Source organism: Ambystoma mexicanum, chromosome 2p (assembly GCF_040938575.1).
Source record: "Ambystoma mexicanum isolate Mex_15411 chromosome 2p, UKY_AmexF1_1, whole genome shotgun sequence".
NCBI lineage: Eukaryota > Metazoa > Chordata > Amphibia > Caudata > Ambystomatidae > Ambystoma > Ambystoma mexicanum.
Window position 1 is genome coordinate 1,300,114,149 of NC_090923.1, and position 16,637 is coordinate 1,300,130,785.

Genomic DNA, 16,637 nt, shown 5'->3' on the forward strand with positions numbered 1-16,637 from the left:
TTTCGCTCTGACTGTGCTGGCATTATCATTATGTCAGCCCTACCTGTCCAGGAACTTGAGGAGACACCTGTATTTGGACCTGGGCCTGGACTGGGTACCGGGCTTAGCCTGGGACCAAACAGGACAATACTGACCCTAAAGTGGAAAAAGCAAATTTTAGATCCAACTACGCTAGCTCTTCCAGGTGTTGCTGATTTGGAGGACACTGGTATAGTTGGCATTGCTACCTCCTTTGGTGACGCCTATCTGCTAATTAGTGAATTCCAGCAGTTTGTGGGCACACGCAGTACCCCCACCAGTTTGATCCCCGGGGATGGGACAACCACTCATACCCCTAATACCTTTGACACTACCATGGTTGCTACAAAACCCGTCACTTCTAACAGATTAACTGTGGTCAACCCGGGCCTTGAGTGTCTAGGCGGGAAGGGTCCTGTTGATGGCCAATCTGTCCCAACAATTGTGACCAGGGGCACCTTGTAGTGACTCTGATTCAGCTGTCCCAGTTTAAACCCCCACCCTTAAAGGGATAGTCCAGTAAAAAATGTTATTTAAAAAATAGATAGGCAATATAAAAAAAATAATACTAGCACTATTTTTTTTTAAACTTCCTGTGGGGGAGCACCGGAGACCCAAAGTGAAAGCCAAGGCAGGCAGAAACACAACACGGTTGTGTTTACATGCCGCAGTGTTTCTCCCTACAGCTGATTTCCCATTTGGGGCTCTCGGGCTCCCCACGGGGGGCCCGAGAGCCCCAAATGGGAAATGCTAAATGCTGCAGTGTTTCTGCCTAAATCTGCCTTCCCATTTGGGGCTCTCTGGCCCCCCGTGGGGAGCCCGAGAGCCCCAAATGGGGAAGCAGATTTAGTGGGTCTCCGGTGCTCCCCTAGGGGAGCACCGGAGACCCAAAGTGATAGCCACAGCAGGCATAAACACAACGCGGTTGTGTTTGAAAACGCTGCGTTTTTTCTTTCCGAGCCGGAGGAGCCTGAGAAACTTGGAAAGAAAAACCGCAGCGTTTTCAAACACAAAGTTGTATTTATGTTTGCGGTCGCTTCAAAAGCAACAGCAAACATAAATACAACGTTTTTAAAGCTGCGGTTTTATTTCTAAGTTTTCCGGGCTCCTCCAGCCTGGAAAAAAAAACGCAGCTAGTGCTTATTTTTTAAAAAAAAAAGCACTTACCGAGATTCAGCTGCAGCTTTCCTGCTCTGGTCTCCGGTCCGCGTCCTCCGAGTCCCGGCACCAATGAAGGAAAAGCAACCCAGCGGTAGTTTTGTTTACTACAGCTGGCTGGCTTTTCCTTCTTTAGTGCCGCAAAAGCAAAAGCCAGCACAGGCGGGCATCCATTTCACAAAATGGGTTGCCATGTGCTTGCTTTTGCGAATTTTGAGCTTGAATAGCTCAACATTTTCCATAGGAAGTTTAAAATAAAATAGTGCTAGTATTATTTTTTTTATATTGCCTATCTATTTTTAAATAAAAATGTTTACTGGACTATCCCTTTAATGTCCCCAGCTCTAGGCAGAGTGTAACTCTTGGTGTTCCCGCTCCCATGTCAAGGGGGTCACTGTACTTTAGCTCGACTCGAAACTTGGCCAATAAGCAGGAGGGTCACGCCACCTCTCAAAAAGACTGCTGACGAGTTTACCAACCAACCCTTTAGCCCATCAGCTGAAAGTGTGGGTAGTGAGCCCGGGGGAGTCTGGCATGCATTCCCGGGGCATCCAAATTAGCTTCATTGATTGGTACACCCAGTATAGCAACCAACATCAAGGAAGTGGCCGCTGCTAACCTGCAGTAGAAAGGGGAGGGGGGCCCATGACCAAAGGAGTGCTGCAGCAGTTGCATTGTAGTTCTGTCTGAATTCTTCCTAATAAAGAACTTGCTGTTGTCCCTAATTGAAGCTACTGGAAAGAAAGTAGATCCTGGGAAACCCCCAATTAACCAGTTGGGAGAGCAAGGGGCCCTGAATGACTGAAATGACGCAAGAATAGTCGGATCCCTTACTCATGAACTTGTAATAATCACCCTAGGACAACCCAGGGAGACAGCAGGCTTTGTGACAAGAATAGAGCAGGGCCCAATAATGATAGAATTCAAAGGGGTAAAGGGACATTGTGTAGAGTAGCCTCAGCTGAACCCAGCCCTAAGGGGACCCCCCACCATGCTTTGCTGTATTTCTTGAGGCAGTCCCTTAGCTCGCAGATAGACAGAACCCCTAGGGGGAATATGATTCCCGTGAAAATAGGTAGAGTTTTGGCTCAGGATTTGCCCAATCTCCCTGACAAATTGAATAGGACCTTTGCACCACGGTCAATATTCTTGCACAGAGTTCTTACATTGACCTCGAAGCTCTCTGAACTGAGAGAAGCACTTCAAAATAAGTGCTTACAATCTGTGAGGGGCCGTCATTTTGTTAGCAGGGAATTTGTTTTTTATTTGATTTGATTTAGCATTTATTACAGCGCACAAAGCCCCCGGGCATCTAGGCGCTAGTTACAGAAAGTGCATGGTATATTGGCAAAGTGCACGTACAAGCATATGGTTACAGACATGGAATGGTGTGTGTACACAGACTGGCAAAGCCTCACCTCATGTTACGGGGGGGCTACATTAGGCAGTATATGAGTCAAATAAGTATGATTACACCGACTGGCAAAGCCTTGCCTCATTGTGGCAGCATCTACAAAATGGAGGAGGAAGTTCTTGATACTATTGAGACCAGTTTCCGAGATCCTAGAGTGATTAAGGGCATATTGAGTACCAACTGGTCACGCACCACGGCCAAATGGTGTAATCGTACTGAGCCCTTATTCCTGGGAAACAACATCTGAGGGTTCTGTACTGTCAGGAGTGAATGCTGCTCCTCTAGGGGAAAGGTCTGCAGGGCCTTCCCTTGTTTAAGGGTATTAATGGCTGTTAACGTTTCACCCAGACTGAGAAGCTACTGTACTGTTAAAAGATACTTCTGCACTATTGCCGGTCACTAAGGAGTGGTTTGTAGGCAAGGTTCGAAAGATGTGGGCCCGACAAGATAGAGCAGTCGCAGGTACACCCCTCACAGGATTACTTTGGCTAAATTGGGATCACAGAACCCCCCAATGTCAAGATTAGTAATGTTGTGGGCCTTGTGTCCGAGGTGTGACACTGTAATTAAAGGAGGCATTTTATCTACATCCCCTCCCTGTTTCTCCCGATGTTTCAGAACCCGGAATTTCCCACTGGGCTGGAACCCAGAGCCTTTAGAGCTTAGCGGGAAGCAGGGTGTTTGAAAACACGAGATATGTTTTAAGGCCACACTCTTAGAACATTCGAAGATTATAAAAGGGACTTGGGACTGGGAGAGGAAGACAGATTTTGCTATAACCAAATACGATACTGGCTGAATAATCCAGAGATAAAAGCGGCGTCTATGCAACAACTGACCCCCGTCGAGAAATACATTACTACCTATATAGGCTAGAGGAAACTAATCTCAAACCTATATAGACTACTAAATGAGGGTACAATAGAGCAATGAAAGTACATTAAGAAAAGGGAAACCACATTAGACAACACTACAACAAAGGAATATTGGGACCATCTCTGGAGGGCTATACCCAAACTCACTCGCTGCATTAAAATTAGGGAAATGTGGTACAAGATAATGTTTCAATCTCATTACACGCCGGAACAATTACATCTAATGTACCCAATGGCTTCAGTTCTATGCTGGAGGGGGTGTAGGGTTAAAGGGGACTGGAGACACTTATGGTTGGATTGCCCAATAATAAGGCCTTTCTGGGAAGGGATCCAGGAACAAACTGATAAGATATTCCACTCCCCCCAAACTTCTCTGATCTTACGCCTATCTCACACGCACTTGCTCACTCTCTCCAACCCACTCTCGCAACCAAACATACAAGATTTGTACCGCTCTTTCAATTCATACACCTAACCTTCACTCTCTCATATCACGCCAAAACTCTCTTCTAAGTCCCCCTCCAACTGCTGCACACCTCCTGTCTTATCTCCTGGTCCTTGTTCACCTCATCCAACCCCTTCCAAACACCTTTTTGCTGCAGACTGACTCTACTGGCTTTGTATAGACCTCCCATTACTAGAGTCTGCTGCTTCCCTAGGACAATCTCTTTCTGATCTATTTCCAGTTCCTTAAATTCCCACCTTTTGTGGGCTGTAGTTTCCCAGGAAGTATTCATGAGGGCATGCAGTCTCTGGCATTTGTGTCCTCCTGCTCCCTTCTGTAGTCAGTAAATCTTTTTCCAGAAAGGGTTTGGGGAGTGCTCCTTAGTCTCCCCTACCATTGTGTAGCTGCTTGCTTGTTCCAGTTCCCCCGTTTCTGTTCCACTATAGTCAGTCTGGGGGGTTGTGGGTTCGGCTCATGAGCTGAGGGGTTCATTTGTACAAGAAAAATGACTTTTCCTCCTGTTCCATGCTGGGTCTTGGTTCTCGGATCCAGGTATATTGTGGGTTTTTTTCAAGACTCTTCCCAGGATCCATTATCCATTCCAGGAATATGAGATGTCCAGTGCATGCTGGTAGCTTCAGTTCCTCATTTTGGGATATCAGGTGTTCTGATTGCCATGACTCCGGGGAATCGCATGAAAAATTAGAAAGATCGATCTGGCCAGGAAGGAGGCTGATGGGCACTGTAATAGGGAACGAGTTACCAATACCCATGCGTGACTCCAAAAATACCCCGGAGCCAGGGACAATGGTCCTCCTGAGCACTCTCACAACACCTTTGGGGCAAGTCTGGCTCTGGCAGGACCTTGGAAGGCCACAAACCCTAGTTTCAGGGGGGCCCTTGGTGGCCCCTGACAGGGTCATATCACTGTCCCTGTCGCATATGAAAATATAAATGTATCCTATGTTAAAGGTACAGTAGGGGTAGGGGGTGTTCGAGACACGAAAGAAAGGACCCCTCTCCGGGAGGCTTCGGGCCTGGTGGGATAATTGCCCTTCTGTCACCGTTGCTGCTTAACGGAGGAAGCGGCTGGACAAGTTTGGGGGTGGGGTGGCAAGCGATGGTGTGGTCCTGAGTGCAGCCCGTCTTCTAGGTGCCAAGAAATCAGCCCAGAGTCTGCGGCACTCCTTGAGTGCACGATTGGTGCATGCTTGCTGCGCCTGGGTTGACTGGAGGCTGGGAGGCTGGGAGACAGGGAGCCTACCAGAGGTGAAGATCAGCAGTGTTTGCACTTGTGGCTTCCCTGCAATGCACTTGCAGGACTGCACCAGAGGCCTGCTTGAGGACAAGGAGTGCAGTGAATGTGGTAGAGTTCCCAGAGTGCTGCCGTACCTGAGAATTGTAAGTCCAGAACAGTTTCATAGCTTATGCTTGCCCAATATGTTTATTGAAAAGGTGGATAGAAGTCGGCCAAGCTCGGTGATTGCCATTCTTTAAGAGTGTCATCCTGCTGAGGATACAGGGACATGGCTGCTTGCAAGGATTTACTGGGGTGGCATCTGGGAAATCCAGCAAGAAAACTAGGGCAGAGGATGCAGACTTTTTTTCTCACTGCGGGGCAAGCAACAGTGAGTAGAGGCAGGCGGCACAGGACCCAGTGATGGTGGCGTTGGGGCAGATTGTGCACTTTGTCTCAGCTGAAAAGCGAATTTGATGCACTGAGTGAGAATGTGGCGCGAGCTCAACAACTGTATTCCAGCCAGTACAGAAGAAGATGGCCCCATTGACTTTGTTTCCACATGGCTCCCTAAATTGTTACACCTGGAAGTGGAGTGAAAGCGGGGTTGCTTAGACCTCCTAAGCCTAGGATGTCCTGGAACAGGAAGATATTGATCTGGAGAGTGCAGAAAAGTTGCTAACGACCATGCCTGCAAAGAAAATGCCCTGTCAGGACAAAGGGTGAGGTGTTTGGGTCTTGGGGAGGTCTCCTTATCCTACATTGAGGCAATTTTTCTCACTGTTGGACTCAGTGTCTTTCTTTCTCTATCCTGTTTGCTTCCCAACATGATGATTGCCTTTCCAGTTTTGTATGAATGTATAAGGCTGTGTTTATGCCATTCTGCTTATTGTTCATGAGAGCTATGTAGAGGTGTTTGGTAGTTGTCTGGTTATCAAGATACATGACCGTAGGCGCCAGGGGCATGTACATGATGTGACTGGATTCTCACTGGGGCCCGGGCCAGTGGGAGGGTGGCATGATTAGTCTTGAGGACAGTAATGAGTGCTTGACTTCGACATCTATTGCAATTTTTAAGACATTTCCCCCTATCTGAATACGGACTACTAGGGTGATTCACTGTCAAGATGGGGTGGGGCACGATCATAATGTTTTATGAGTGCCGTGAGCCGTCCAAGTGGAGGGTTCACCTCCTGTTACGCAGTATTTTTGCTGTATGTAAACTACAATAAAGTACACATTTTGAAAAGAAAAGTACAGTGAGCTAAACCTTGGTTGTTGACCCTCCAGATTGGGACTAATCCTAGAGTACAGGTTATTTTGCCATGTACATTTTCAGTATAAATGCATTTATAAATGTGATACGAGTAGGTACTGGGTTGGCAAGCAAGCAGACTTCTTAACATCAAATACCATCATAAAGCAACACCCTGCCATTATCAGGCAGGTATCACATTCTGATATTGATTTGTTTGTATAGTTTTAGTGATAAATGTGTGTCTGCTTATTTATGCCCTGTTGACTGGAGTTTAAGTTCCTTGTGTTCCTTAATTTTGAGTTTTAAAATGAAAACTAGAAAAGCACAAATCTAACTGTACATTCTTTTTGGGTCTTAGGTTCGACACATACTTCGGGAGTAGGAACTAGTCTATATGCAGCACCAGAACAGCTACAGGGATCGCACTATGATTTCAAGGTACATACTGCTGGTGAGAAATATTCATTGTAGCCTCTGGATGGCAGATGGGTAAACCTTGCTTGAAGACCTCTGTAAACTGACATACATTTTAATGGATTATATCCTCCCACAGATTCCTCATCTTGATCGATATTCTCCAGCGCAGCTCCTCTCGCAAAATCTTGACAGGGCAGAGTACGGCTTAACAACGCCTCGTGCTCCTCAACTCGAGACATGATGCTGGCGTTTATACATTGTGATGATTCACAGAATCTCATCGCTTCTCCCCACAGGGGAGCTCTTCCCTGTGAGGCTAGGGAGGTGAGCCCGCAGATCTATGTGAACAAATCAAATATTTTACTTGTGAATTCGAAAATACCAAATGTTTTTCTTTTACCCCACTTCACTGCATTTATATGCCGTGCAGACGCCCCTCAGACAATCCAAACTCCCCCACATTTATAATCAACTTAACCCATACCCTCACATATCCGTAGTGATGGTTGTAGCAATACTGAGCCCGCTACCAATATTCCCCTTACGGGTGGCGGTAAGCGGGACCTCAAGGGGAGGGACTCGACTCTTCGGGATAAGGGCTCCCATTACGTGAAGGGACTCCCTAATCCTCTTTCCTATGAGACCCTGAGACCTACTGTTTGCTATTGTAAGATCTGTTCTTTTACTCAACCAAGACCTGAAACCACAGAGAAGAGGAAGAGTAAAAGAGACATGAAGAATGGCAATAGGTTGGAACCCAATAGTACTGAGAAGAAGAAGAGTGAATGAGCAATAACAACTACTCCTGCAGTGAAGATAGCCAGTACTGGGCAGCGTTGTCCCCCAAGGAGGCATGCAGAATATCTCTTGGCAACAAAGGAAGGACTCTGATCCTCTGCTGGAAAAGACCCAGCAACAGAGGATAAAAACAGAGGAAGGACTTACTAAAGTGAAAAGCTGGCGTCAAGTCAGCAGAGCCAAGGGAAGAAGTCCACGGGAAAAAGCTGGTCCTCAGTCCAGTCGATGACGCAGAACTGACAATCTGGAAGCCAGCGAATGGCTGACTCATTTGGACGCTTGGGATAATTTGGACGGTGCCGTGACCTGAGGGAGGTGGACCGTGTTGTCCGTAAACAGTGCCGGAATCGCCAAACCAATGGCTCAGCGGAGCTGCAGAACAAGACGAGGAGCTGTGAAGTGAAACACTGAAAGCGCCTACAAGAAAGAATCCAGTCCCCGATCCCAGGAAGAACCAGTGACGCGCATCTGCCGAGTCAGAGGTAACTATAAGATGATTAGTCACCAAAGCTGAGCCAGTTAGGCCATGAGAAGGGAATAATTCTGCTGAACCCCTTTTTATTTTCTGATTTGTTTTTGAACAAGCCACCCCGATGACGCGAGCACCCTAGTTAGAGTTCTGTTAGGTAGGGTAAGCCCTTTTGGAATAAGGAAAGGTAGGAGTTTGTCTAATTATTATTTCAATACAAGCCCTTTGTAAAATGCTACCCCTTTGTCCGACTCCTTCTTCTGACTTACCACAACATATAGTATTTGCTACGTCCCCTTTCAGTCTTACATTCTTGAATTCTTTGCCACCTCTTGCTGGGCCCCAAGCTGGTGTTTCAAGCCCTGACACAACTGCGGCTCCAAAATGTCAGTCACTGATCCACACAATATCTGTATGTGGAGCAGTGTAGCTTGTGCCAGTCCCTGAACTTGAAGGTCTTAAAGGAATGGGCAGCGAAGTTGACACTAGGCCAACCCTCATTGAAGTGGCTGCTCTGCTCAATCCCTAAATCTTCGGAGGCCAACACCGATAAGCCAACACCCGGAGAAGGATTTTTAGAGGGAGGGCAGACACCTTAAAAAATGTAAGAAGCAGTCACATTTTCACAGTGAGTCTCACCACTCCACTTCTTCCTCTTCCAACAAGAACAAAAAAAGAAAGCCTGGAAGGAACGATATTGACTCTTTGGTTGAAGGACGGGGTAACTCTTATCCATCCAAGGGGGTGTCTAGGGACTAGTGGAAAGAATATAAACAGCAAGTGTTAGGCCAAACTCGATGGTGTTGCCAGCTACTGCAAAAGAATAAGTCAAAGTAGTCTGGTTGCACGCTCTCTAGTTCGCCTGCCTTCAATTCAGGGACTGTCAGTATGTAGAATTCGACTGCTGCGGCCACAGACTCTGCTTCAATCACTTTCAGCCCTTGAGCTATCCCCGGAGTTAAGGACAGAGTTTTTCCGGTCCATAAGGTTAATATTGGATGACCCAGTCCTTTTTTGGATTTGAGTCACTCTATGGAGCGGGACACAACCCCCCTACCTAATTCCTTGATAGACCAAGCTGAGTTCATGGAGGTAGCTTCGAGGCTTCATGACACAAGCAGCCTCGATACATCCCGCAATGTAACGATTTAACAGGCGGTGCCATACACTCATCCCTATACACAATGTCGAGAAGGTGTTAGCAGCCCTCTGCCCCAATGCTCTCTATAAATCACTGGTCTTATACAACCTGACAGACATCTTAGATAGAAGTCCAACACAATGCCATGCCAGAGACCCCAGTTTCTCTGAGGAGTCCAGGACACACTGGTAGGAAGACGTTCCCAATTGAGAAGAGTCACCAGCTTTCAGCAGATGTTCACGCTGTTCTAGAATGCAAGCATGCTATCAGTTTCAGCCTTTATCCTGCCTCCTGGGCCTAATGGCTTCCTGCATTTTCCGGGTGCAGCAGGCCAGGTTGAAGATGCACTCTCTGCTCTGCTGGATGCCTTCACAAGTCATCTCTCTCTATTTCAATCATGCTTTTGGTTCATAGGAGGTTGTTGAAGTTTTGTGCTCACCTAATTCTGATGGCACATCCCAGAAGTGCATTCGACAGTGTACGGACTGTTGGGCTGTCTGTCCCTTTGCTGCCGGCCAGTATCTGGTTTAGTGTGTGGACTCATTTGGAGCAGTGTGTGGACTGGTTACAGGCTTCTGGAGTGCCCGTCGGCAAGAGGAAGAAACACGTGCTGTGAAACACGGCTCGCATTACCCAAAGGACTATTACAAGTAAACAGCTGGGACTTGTGTTGGGTCTGCGATAGGGGTGGTATTAGTTGTGTTGGGTTGTGCTTTTGCGCTGTTGGGTTGGTGTTGCCTCTGGTTGTGGCTATGTTAGGACGGTGGTGCCGCCTGTTATTTGAACAAGGCTTCTCTTTTTTTTTTTCAGGGTCTCTGATTGGTTGAGCTTAGCACACACCCACTGCCAAGCCCCTTCAACCTACATAGTGCGGGTGCACGCGCATCCTGCACGCGCATCCAGGAAGTGCATTCGAAAGTGCACGGACTGTTGGGCTGTTCGGCTGGTGGGGGCCGGGCAGGGGTAATTTATTATCTTTCAATAAGTGTCCTTTCAACAATTAGTAAGGGTGTTATACATATTGCTTCTACTAACAACCTGTGCAGAATTTCCTGTTGCTCTCTGACTTTAACACTTTAGAAAATCATGCGTAAAAACAAACTCCCAGCAATGAGGAAAGACGCGGGGGCTGACTTTTTCTCAGCTGTCAGTACCAGACGTGCGAGTCTTGCACGGGCTGCCGCCTATCCTTTACCTATTGTGAATGATGAGGAGGAAGCCCTCCTGCAATGTGCGCAGGAATGCTCCCCTGACTGCAAGACCATTGATGATCAAATTGATCCGTCACAGACACTTTTTGTGGATTTGGATTCACCCACCTCTACTCCAGATAAAGGTAAAACATTGGTTAATGAAGCTACGTTGGTTATGGCGGAAATATGTAATCCAGGCAGTTTTTGCTATGATAATCTGTCTGATTCTCCCCTTGTTACACCACAGGAAGGAATAAATCCAGTGGCGGGGGGTGGGGGGATCAGGAATGATTCCATCCGCCCGGTTATGGGGTCAGACTTTTCTGCTATGATGAGCATATTTAACAGATTGCTGCTGTCTGAATTTAGAAAACAGACAGCGGCTCTAGTAAGCTTGGCCAATGAGGTGGGTAAACTACCCATGAGATTTACTGAGTCATTTGTACAGGCCATGAAGGAAGAAGCTAAGTCTAATGAGAATGATTGTAAAAAAGATAAACCCTGTACTCGCCCAAATAATATCACCTCGAGGGAGGAAAATATCACAATTGCATCTACTCAGGAAATGTGGGGGGGGGGTGAACCACTCAAAAACTTTGGTTCGGAAAGAAGCTCTGTGTGAAGAAAATCCTAAGGCTGTAATGCATAGGAATGACTTACTTGAATGCCCCCTTAATGATCATTTTGAGGTGAAACTATCTAAAAGACAGGGAAAAAAATGCCCAAACAAAGGAAAAAGAATAACAACATTATTGCTGGTCTAAAAAAAAACCTCAAGGAAATTCTTGAGGGATGTGGAACCGACTCTGTCAATGACAGACAAGAAGGATGAACTCTGAGGTGGTGCACAAGGTAGTAATGCCCAATAAAGTACACAATGAAAAGGGCAATTTGGTGAATCACAAAACTAGAGAAAAAGTTATTGTACTAGATAGGTACACTGAGGGTGAGGCTACTTTGAATGAGGCTATGAAAAAGAAAAGTGATGTAATGTTTGAGATCTTTAAAACTGTACCAATACTGAGCACCAAAACCGTGACCTCTTATTTTGATTCTGTCTGGGGACAAATTGCACATATTGATAGCAGTGATGGTTCTGTTCTGATGAAAGGGAAAGTGGTTGAACATGAGAAAACGGTTTGACCTGTGGCCTAAGGGCCCAAACCGGATGTAACTACTATGAACATGCCTGTAGGTAATGGTGAATATAAGAGTGACACAAGAGTGCCACTAATTACTAAGCAGTACAACATGGAATCTAGAGTTAACACTATTGAGGCGGTGGCCATACCCACGTTGAAGGTCGACTGTGAGTTGGTTGCGGGCCCTGAAGTCGCCAAAAATGTTATGAATGCCAATGATTTACGGCAAATGATCATTAAGGTACTTAGGGATGATTTCTCTTCTGGTTCGGGTATCATCTCGGAAGCTATTCCCCAATCAAGAATGATGCAAGAATTGCTGCCGGCCACTAGTGTTGGTACGACTTTGGGAGGGTCTGTTAAGGATGCTTCTGATGTTAAGCCTAATGAGTGTGAGTTTACCAGTGAATATCAGAGGTTTGTTAAGCGTGAAACTAATGAGTGTGAGTTTGCCGTTGAATATCAGAGGTTTGGTAAGCGTGATACTGATCTACGCCAACCAGCTTTTCAAGGGATGCCTGGGCTAATCCTCAAAGCCTTATTTGAGGATAAGGGACAGGTTTCCTTAAATAGACCTTACATCTTATCATTGTTGTCGACCAACCCTGAGCTCAGTTTGATTACTACATCGGATATTAAACTGGTGGATTTTATTCACAGATTTAGGTACGATTATGTGCGGCTTGTCATTCCATCACCCTTGGTTAGGTCTATGCTCCTAAAGGAGGCTGAACAACTACAAATTCGTGGTTTTGACATATATGAATACAGACCAACCATGCAAAACCCGCCAAGAGCGCCTTAGATGCCAGTGCCTTATGATGGGGGAAATCAAGAGAGAAAGTTAGGTAACAACATCTCTAAAATTGAACAAGACCTTAACAAACAGGACTGGAGATGTCTGGCCTTGTCATTGAGGGAATCGATTGCCACACTTAAGCAGCTGGGCAAGCCTCTTTAGCTCCTTCCACAAGCTAAAATGTGTGAGCTGGAACTCAAGAGGTTGCCTCAACCTGCTCCATAATGAAAAACTTCTGTTATATTTGGCAGAGTTTGATTTTATTCTCCTACAGGAGACTTGTTCCAAGGTCCAGTTGGGCTGGGATGGCTATGATGTCACCTCGGTTTGTGCTTATGGTGCTAATAGGGGATGCCCTAAGGGGGGGGGGTTGATTATAGTGGCCAAACTAGCCATTAAAATAGTGAAAACTGGGGAATGGATCTGCTCCCAAAACTTTTTAGTGGTTTCCTAAAAGCTAGGGGATATTAGTGATGGCTTCTCGGTGCTCATTGTCAATGGGCCTCATTACACGGATGGCGGAGAACCATGGCGCTATTAGCGCCATGGTTCATGCTGGTAAAATACCGGCACTGCCTTGGCGGAAAGGGGAATTACCGCCCCATTCCCAGGTTGGCAGGCGGTAATTCCCCCTTCCAACATTGCCCTTCCCCATTGCAAATTGCGGTACCGTAATTAGCTCCCTGGGTCCCTTTGCGGGTTGGTTTTTAACACCTGCAAAAAGCAGGCGTTAAATCCCCCAACCCGCAAAGGGACCTCATAGTAAGGCGGTAAGGATTTACTGGTACCAGTATTTTACCGGTACCGGTAAATCCTTACCGCCATCCGTGTAATGAGGCCCAATGTGTACTGGAATCCCAGTGAACTTACTGACCTCATTCTTGAAATAGAGCTTGTAAATTTGGGATCAATAATGGAACTATGGTTACAAAGTAATCTAGGAGGCAGGATTATAATTGCTGCGGACATGAATTCTAATTGCCATTGTGATCGTTTAATGGGGGACATTGCTGTGGCCTTTCCTGGAGCTAAAGACAGTGTAGGAGGAAACCCCAAGTTACGAGGGAGATTATGGACCCATTTTGCCGAATCCTGGAGTCTAGATCTCCTGCATAATGATCACTATACTTGGAAGGCTAGAAGCCTAGAATCCATAATAGACTATGGGCTTCATTACGAGGTGGGCGGCAGGGGATTACCGGCACCGGTAAGGGCACCAGTGCCAGTAATCCCTTACCGCCCTACTAGGAGTTCCCTTTGCGGGTCCTCCCTTAACGCCTGGTTTTTCCAGGCATTAAGGACGGGACCCGCAAAGGGACTTTGAAGCTAATAACGGTACCGCAATTTGCGGTACCTTTATTAGCGCCTTCCCCATTCCCATTGAGCCCTATGGGGGCTCAAATGGGAACGGGGAAGGGCCCTGGTGAATGGGGATTTACCGCCCCCGCCAACCTTGGAATGGGGCGGTAATAGCTCCATTCACCAGGGCGGAGTCGGTAAGGGTTTGGAGGCAGCCATGGTGCTATTAGCGCCATATTTACCTCCAAACTCCTAATGAGGCCCTATGTTTTCCTATCAGCGGACTTGTCTAAAGTGTTATGTAAGTTTGAATTAAATGATTCCAGTAGTAGTGATCATTGTTTCCTCATCTTTGAAATGAGAGTTCACTATTGCAAACCACCTGGGAAATCTTACACTCACAATGTGGGCGTAAATGTTAGAGGGAATAGAATTAAATGGTGTCATAGACTGAATGCTAAACTCACTGCCACTATGATTAGAGATCATGACACAATGTCGATTCAGAAACGTGCGGTTTGCTATTCAGCTATTAATTTTACTAACTATATTAAATCCTCTACAACTAATTTGATGGTAGATACGCTTAAGACCACTCACTTAACCAAAAGTCATAGACATATTATGGATATTGCTCTTCACGAACGCAAGATTCTCTATAGGAAAGAGCTTAAACATCTAAAAAAAAGTAGGATTGTCACAATCCTTCCCTCTGCTTGAGAGGAATTTTTTTTAAAAAACTATAAAAATTGGGTAATCCACCATAAAGGATGCCGTGTACAGCTCGATGGGGAAGCTATACTGAAATCTCTCTGTGGACACAATTGTACGAATTTTTGGTTTTTAATAAATGGTTTGGAAAGACCACAGACAGAGCCGTCCTAAATGCAATCCCAGAAGACATATGGTTGGCTCATTTTTATAAGTTGTACACCAACAGTAGGAGAACAGAGGATTTTGAGATTTCTCTAAGATTGGAATGGTCATTGCATTTTACGGTGGAGGATATAATGTCTCTAATAAATAAATCAAAATATTCGGGTGCAACCGGCCCCAATAATCTCTCCAATAAACTTTTGAAACTTAACCCTGTTATTTGGGCTAAGGTTCTCTACATACTATATAGAAACATTGTTGTACACAAAAGTATTCCTCAATCCTGGAGAGTTTCTATTGTTATCCCGGTTTTTAAGAAGGGCTCTCTATTCTTTCCCACCAGCTACAGACCGATTGCGATTGCTGACCCAGAATCTAAAATATTCTCTTCTCTTGTCTTATTGGAATTGCAAGAATGGATCAAGGTAAATTCCATCTTAGATGTCAAACAAATCGGTTTAAAAAAAATGTTGGAACAGACTGGGGGGGGTTTATATTAAAATCTCTAATAGCGAACTCCATGATACTAGGCAAAAGATCTGTATTTATTGCGTTGATGGACCTAAGCTCTGCCTTTGACCTAGTTGACAGGAATCTTTTATGGGATCTTGAAATCCCTTTACACTTACTGGATATCATTATTGCTGTATACACTGACACTAGGGTGACGGTGTGACTAAACTCTGAGGGACTGTTGTCCAAGGAACTTAACATCCCTAACGGACTATGTCAAGGGTGCATGTTGGCACCCACAATTTTGAATCTTTGTTAGTGGTGCAAACAAGGTCCTCAGTGGTAAAGATTTAGTTTCCCCTAAGTTAAACAACTCATACCTGTCATGGTTGGCTTATGCCGATGACTGACTTCTGATGTATAACACTAAGATTGGCCTTCAAAGAAATGTTTATATCTAATCTACATCTTAAAATTAACCCATCAAAGACAGTCATTGTGCGTTTTGGAAGTTGTAATAGGAAAGAAAATGCCTTCTCTTGGTTGTGTGGGGATAAAAGCCCAATCCACATTTAAATATTTGGGTTTTTACTTCTCTGGAGTTGATTATAATACTCTGATAAAAAGTCAGCTTAAACTAAAATTGGAAATTGCCATTAGTCAGATGCGTACTATTGACACGAAATTTGGTAAATTTTCTATGGTCCCTTTAAGGGTATTCTACATCAAAAAAATTATACCCCTTCTGATGTATGGCATGGAACTTCATTCAAATGAACTACATGAATACTTGAACTATATTGAAAGTAAAATTTGGAGATCAGTCATGTTTCATTTACCTAATTGTATACCATTGGAATTACTAAAATATGAATTGGGTCTACAATCGCCATTTACATATGCCATATGGAAACGTATGAGTCTCTGGAAAAAATGTAAAACAGCGGCGGAGGACACTTTATATGCAATTGCCTTCCATTAATTGTGGAGACAATGATCTGTCTTGTGTCTTTGGGTATGTCAGTTACTACTTTGTGTAAGAAACCAGCAAGGATTAAAACTTGTATCATGGGCTTTGATTGGCAGAAGACCAAGTATAAGATTTTGGAATCCAAATTGTATAAATATGCATGTTCATCTTGGTTTCCAGTCAATGAAGGATACCTGACACAATACCCCAGCAAACGTTTGCGTAATGACTATATGCGTTTCTGATTAAATGTCTTGCAAACTAATCAAATCAAGGGTATTAGACCATGCAATTCGGATAACTGGTCTTGGTGCAGATTTTGTATGAAAGAGGGAGAAGTTGAAACTTTGCAACATATTCTGCTGGTCTGTCTGGGACTTAGGTCCCAAAGAATTAGGTATTTTGCACAGTTTGTAAATTCTATTTATGACGTTGACAGGGACTTCATATAATAATAATAATAATTTGGCATTTATATAACGCTACGAACCCTCAGGTATCTGTGCGCTGCTTATTATTACCCAAGGTGTGTGATGCTCATTTATCGACCTCAGAAGGATGAAAGGCTGAGTTTGGCCCCGCCGGGATTCGAACCTGAGTTAGCAGGCTCTGCACGGATGTCAAAGCGAGCGCTCTACTCGCTGTGCCACTGGACCGGCTGGCAAAGAATGCTAC

General features: G+C 45.2%; 1 protein-coding gene across 1 annotated transcript in view; it reads left to right on the top strand.

Moving 5' to 3' along the window:
* The window catches only part of EIF2AK1 (eukaryotic translation initiation factor 2 alpha kinase 1), a 1,543,308-nt gene that overhangs the window by 1,371,936 nt on the left and 154,735 nt on the right, over positions 1-16,637 (top strand). Inside the window, exon 13 of the mRNA XM_069645632.1 lies at positions 6,764-6,843. Coding sequence (XP_069501733.1) covers positions 6,764-6,843 — 80 coding nt within the window. The remainder of the gene's footprint in view (positions 1-6,763; positions 6,844-16,637) is intronic.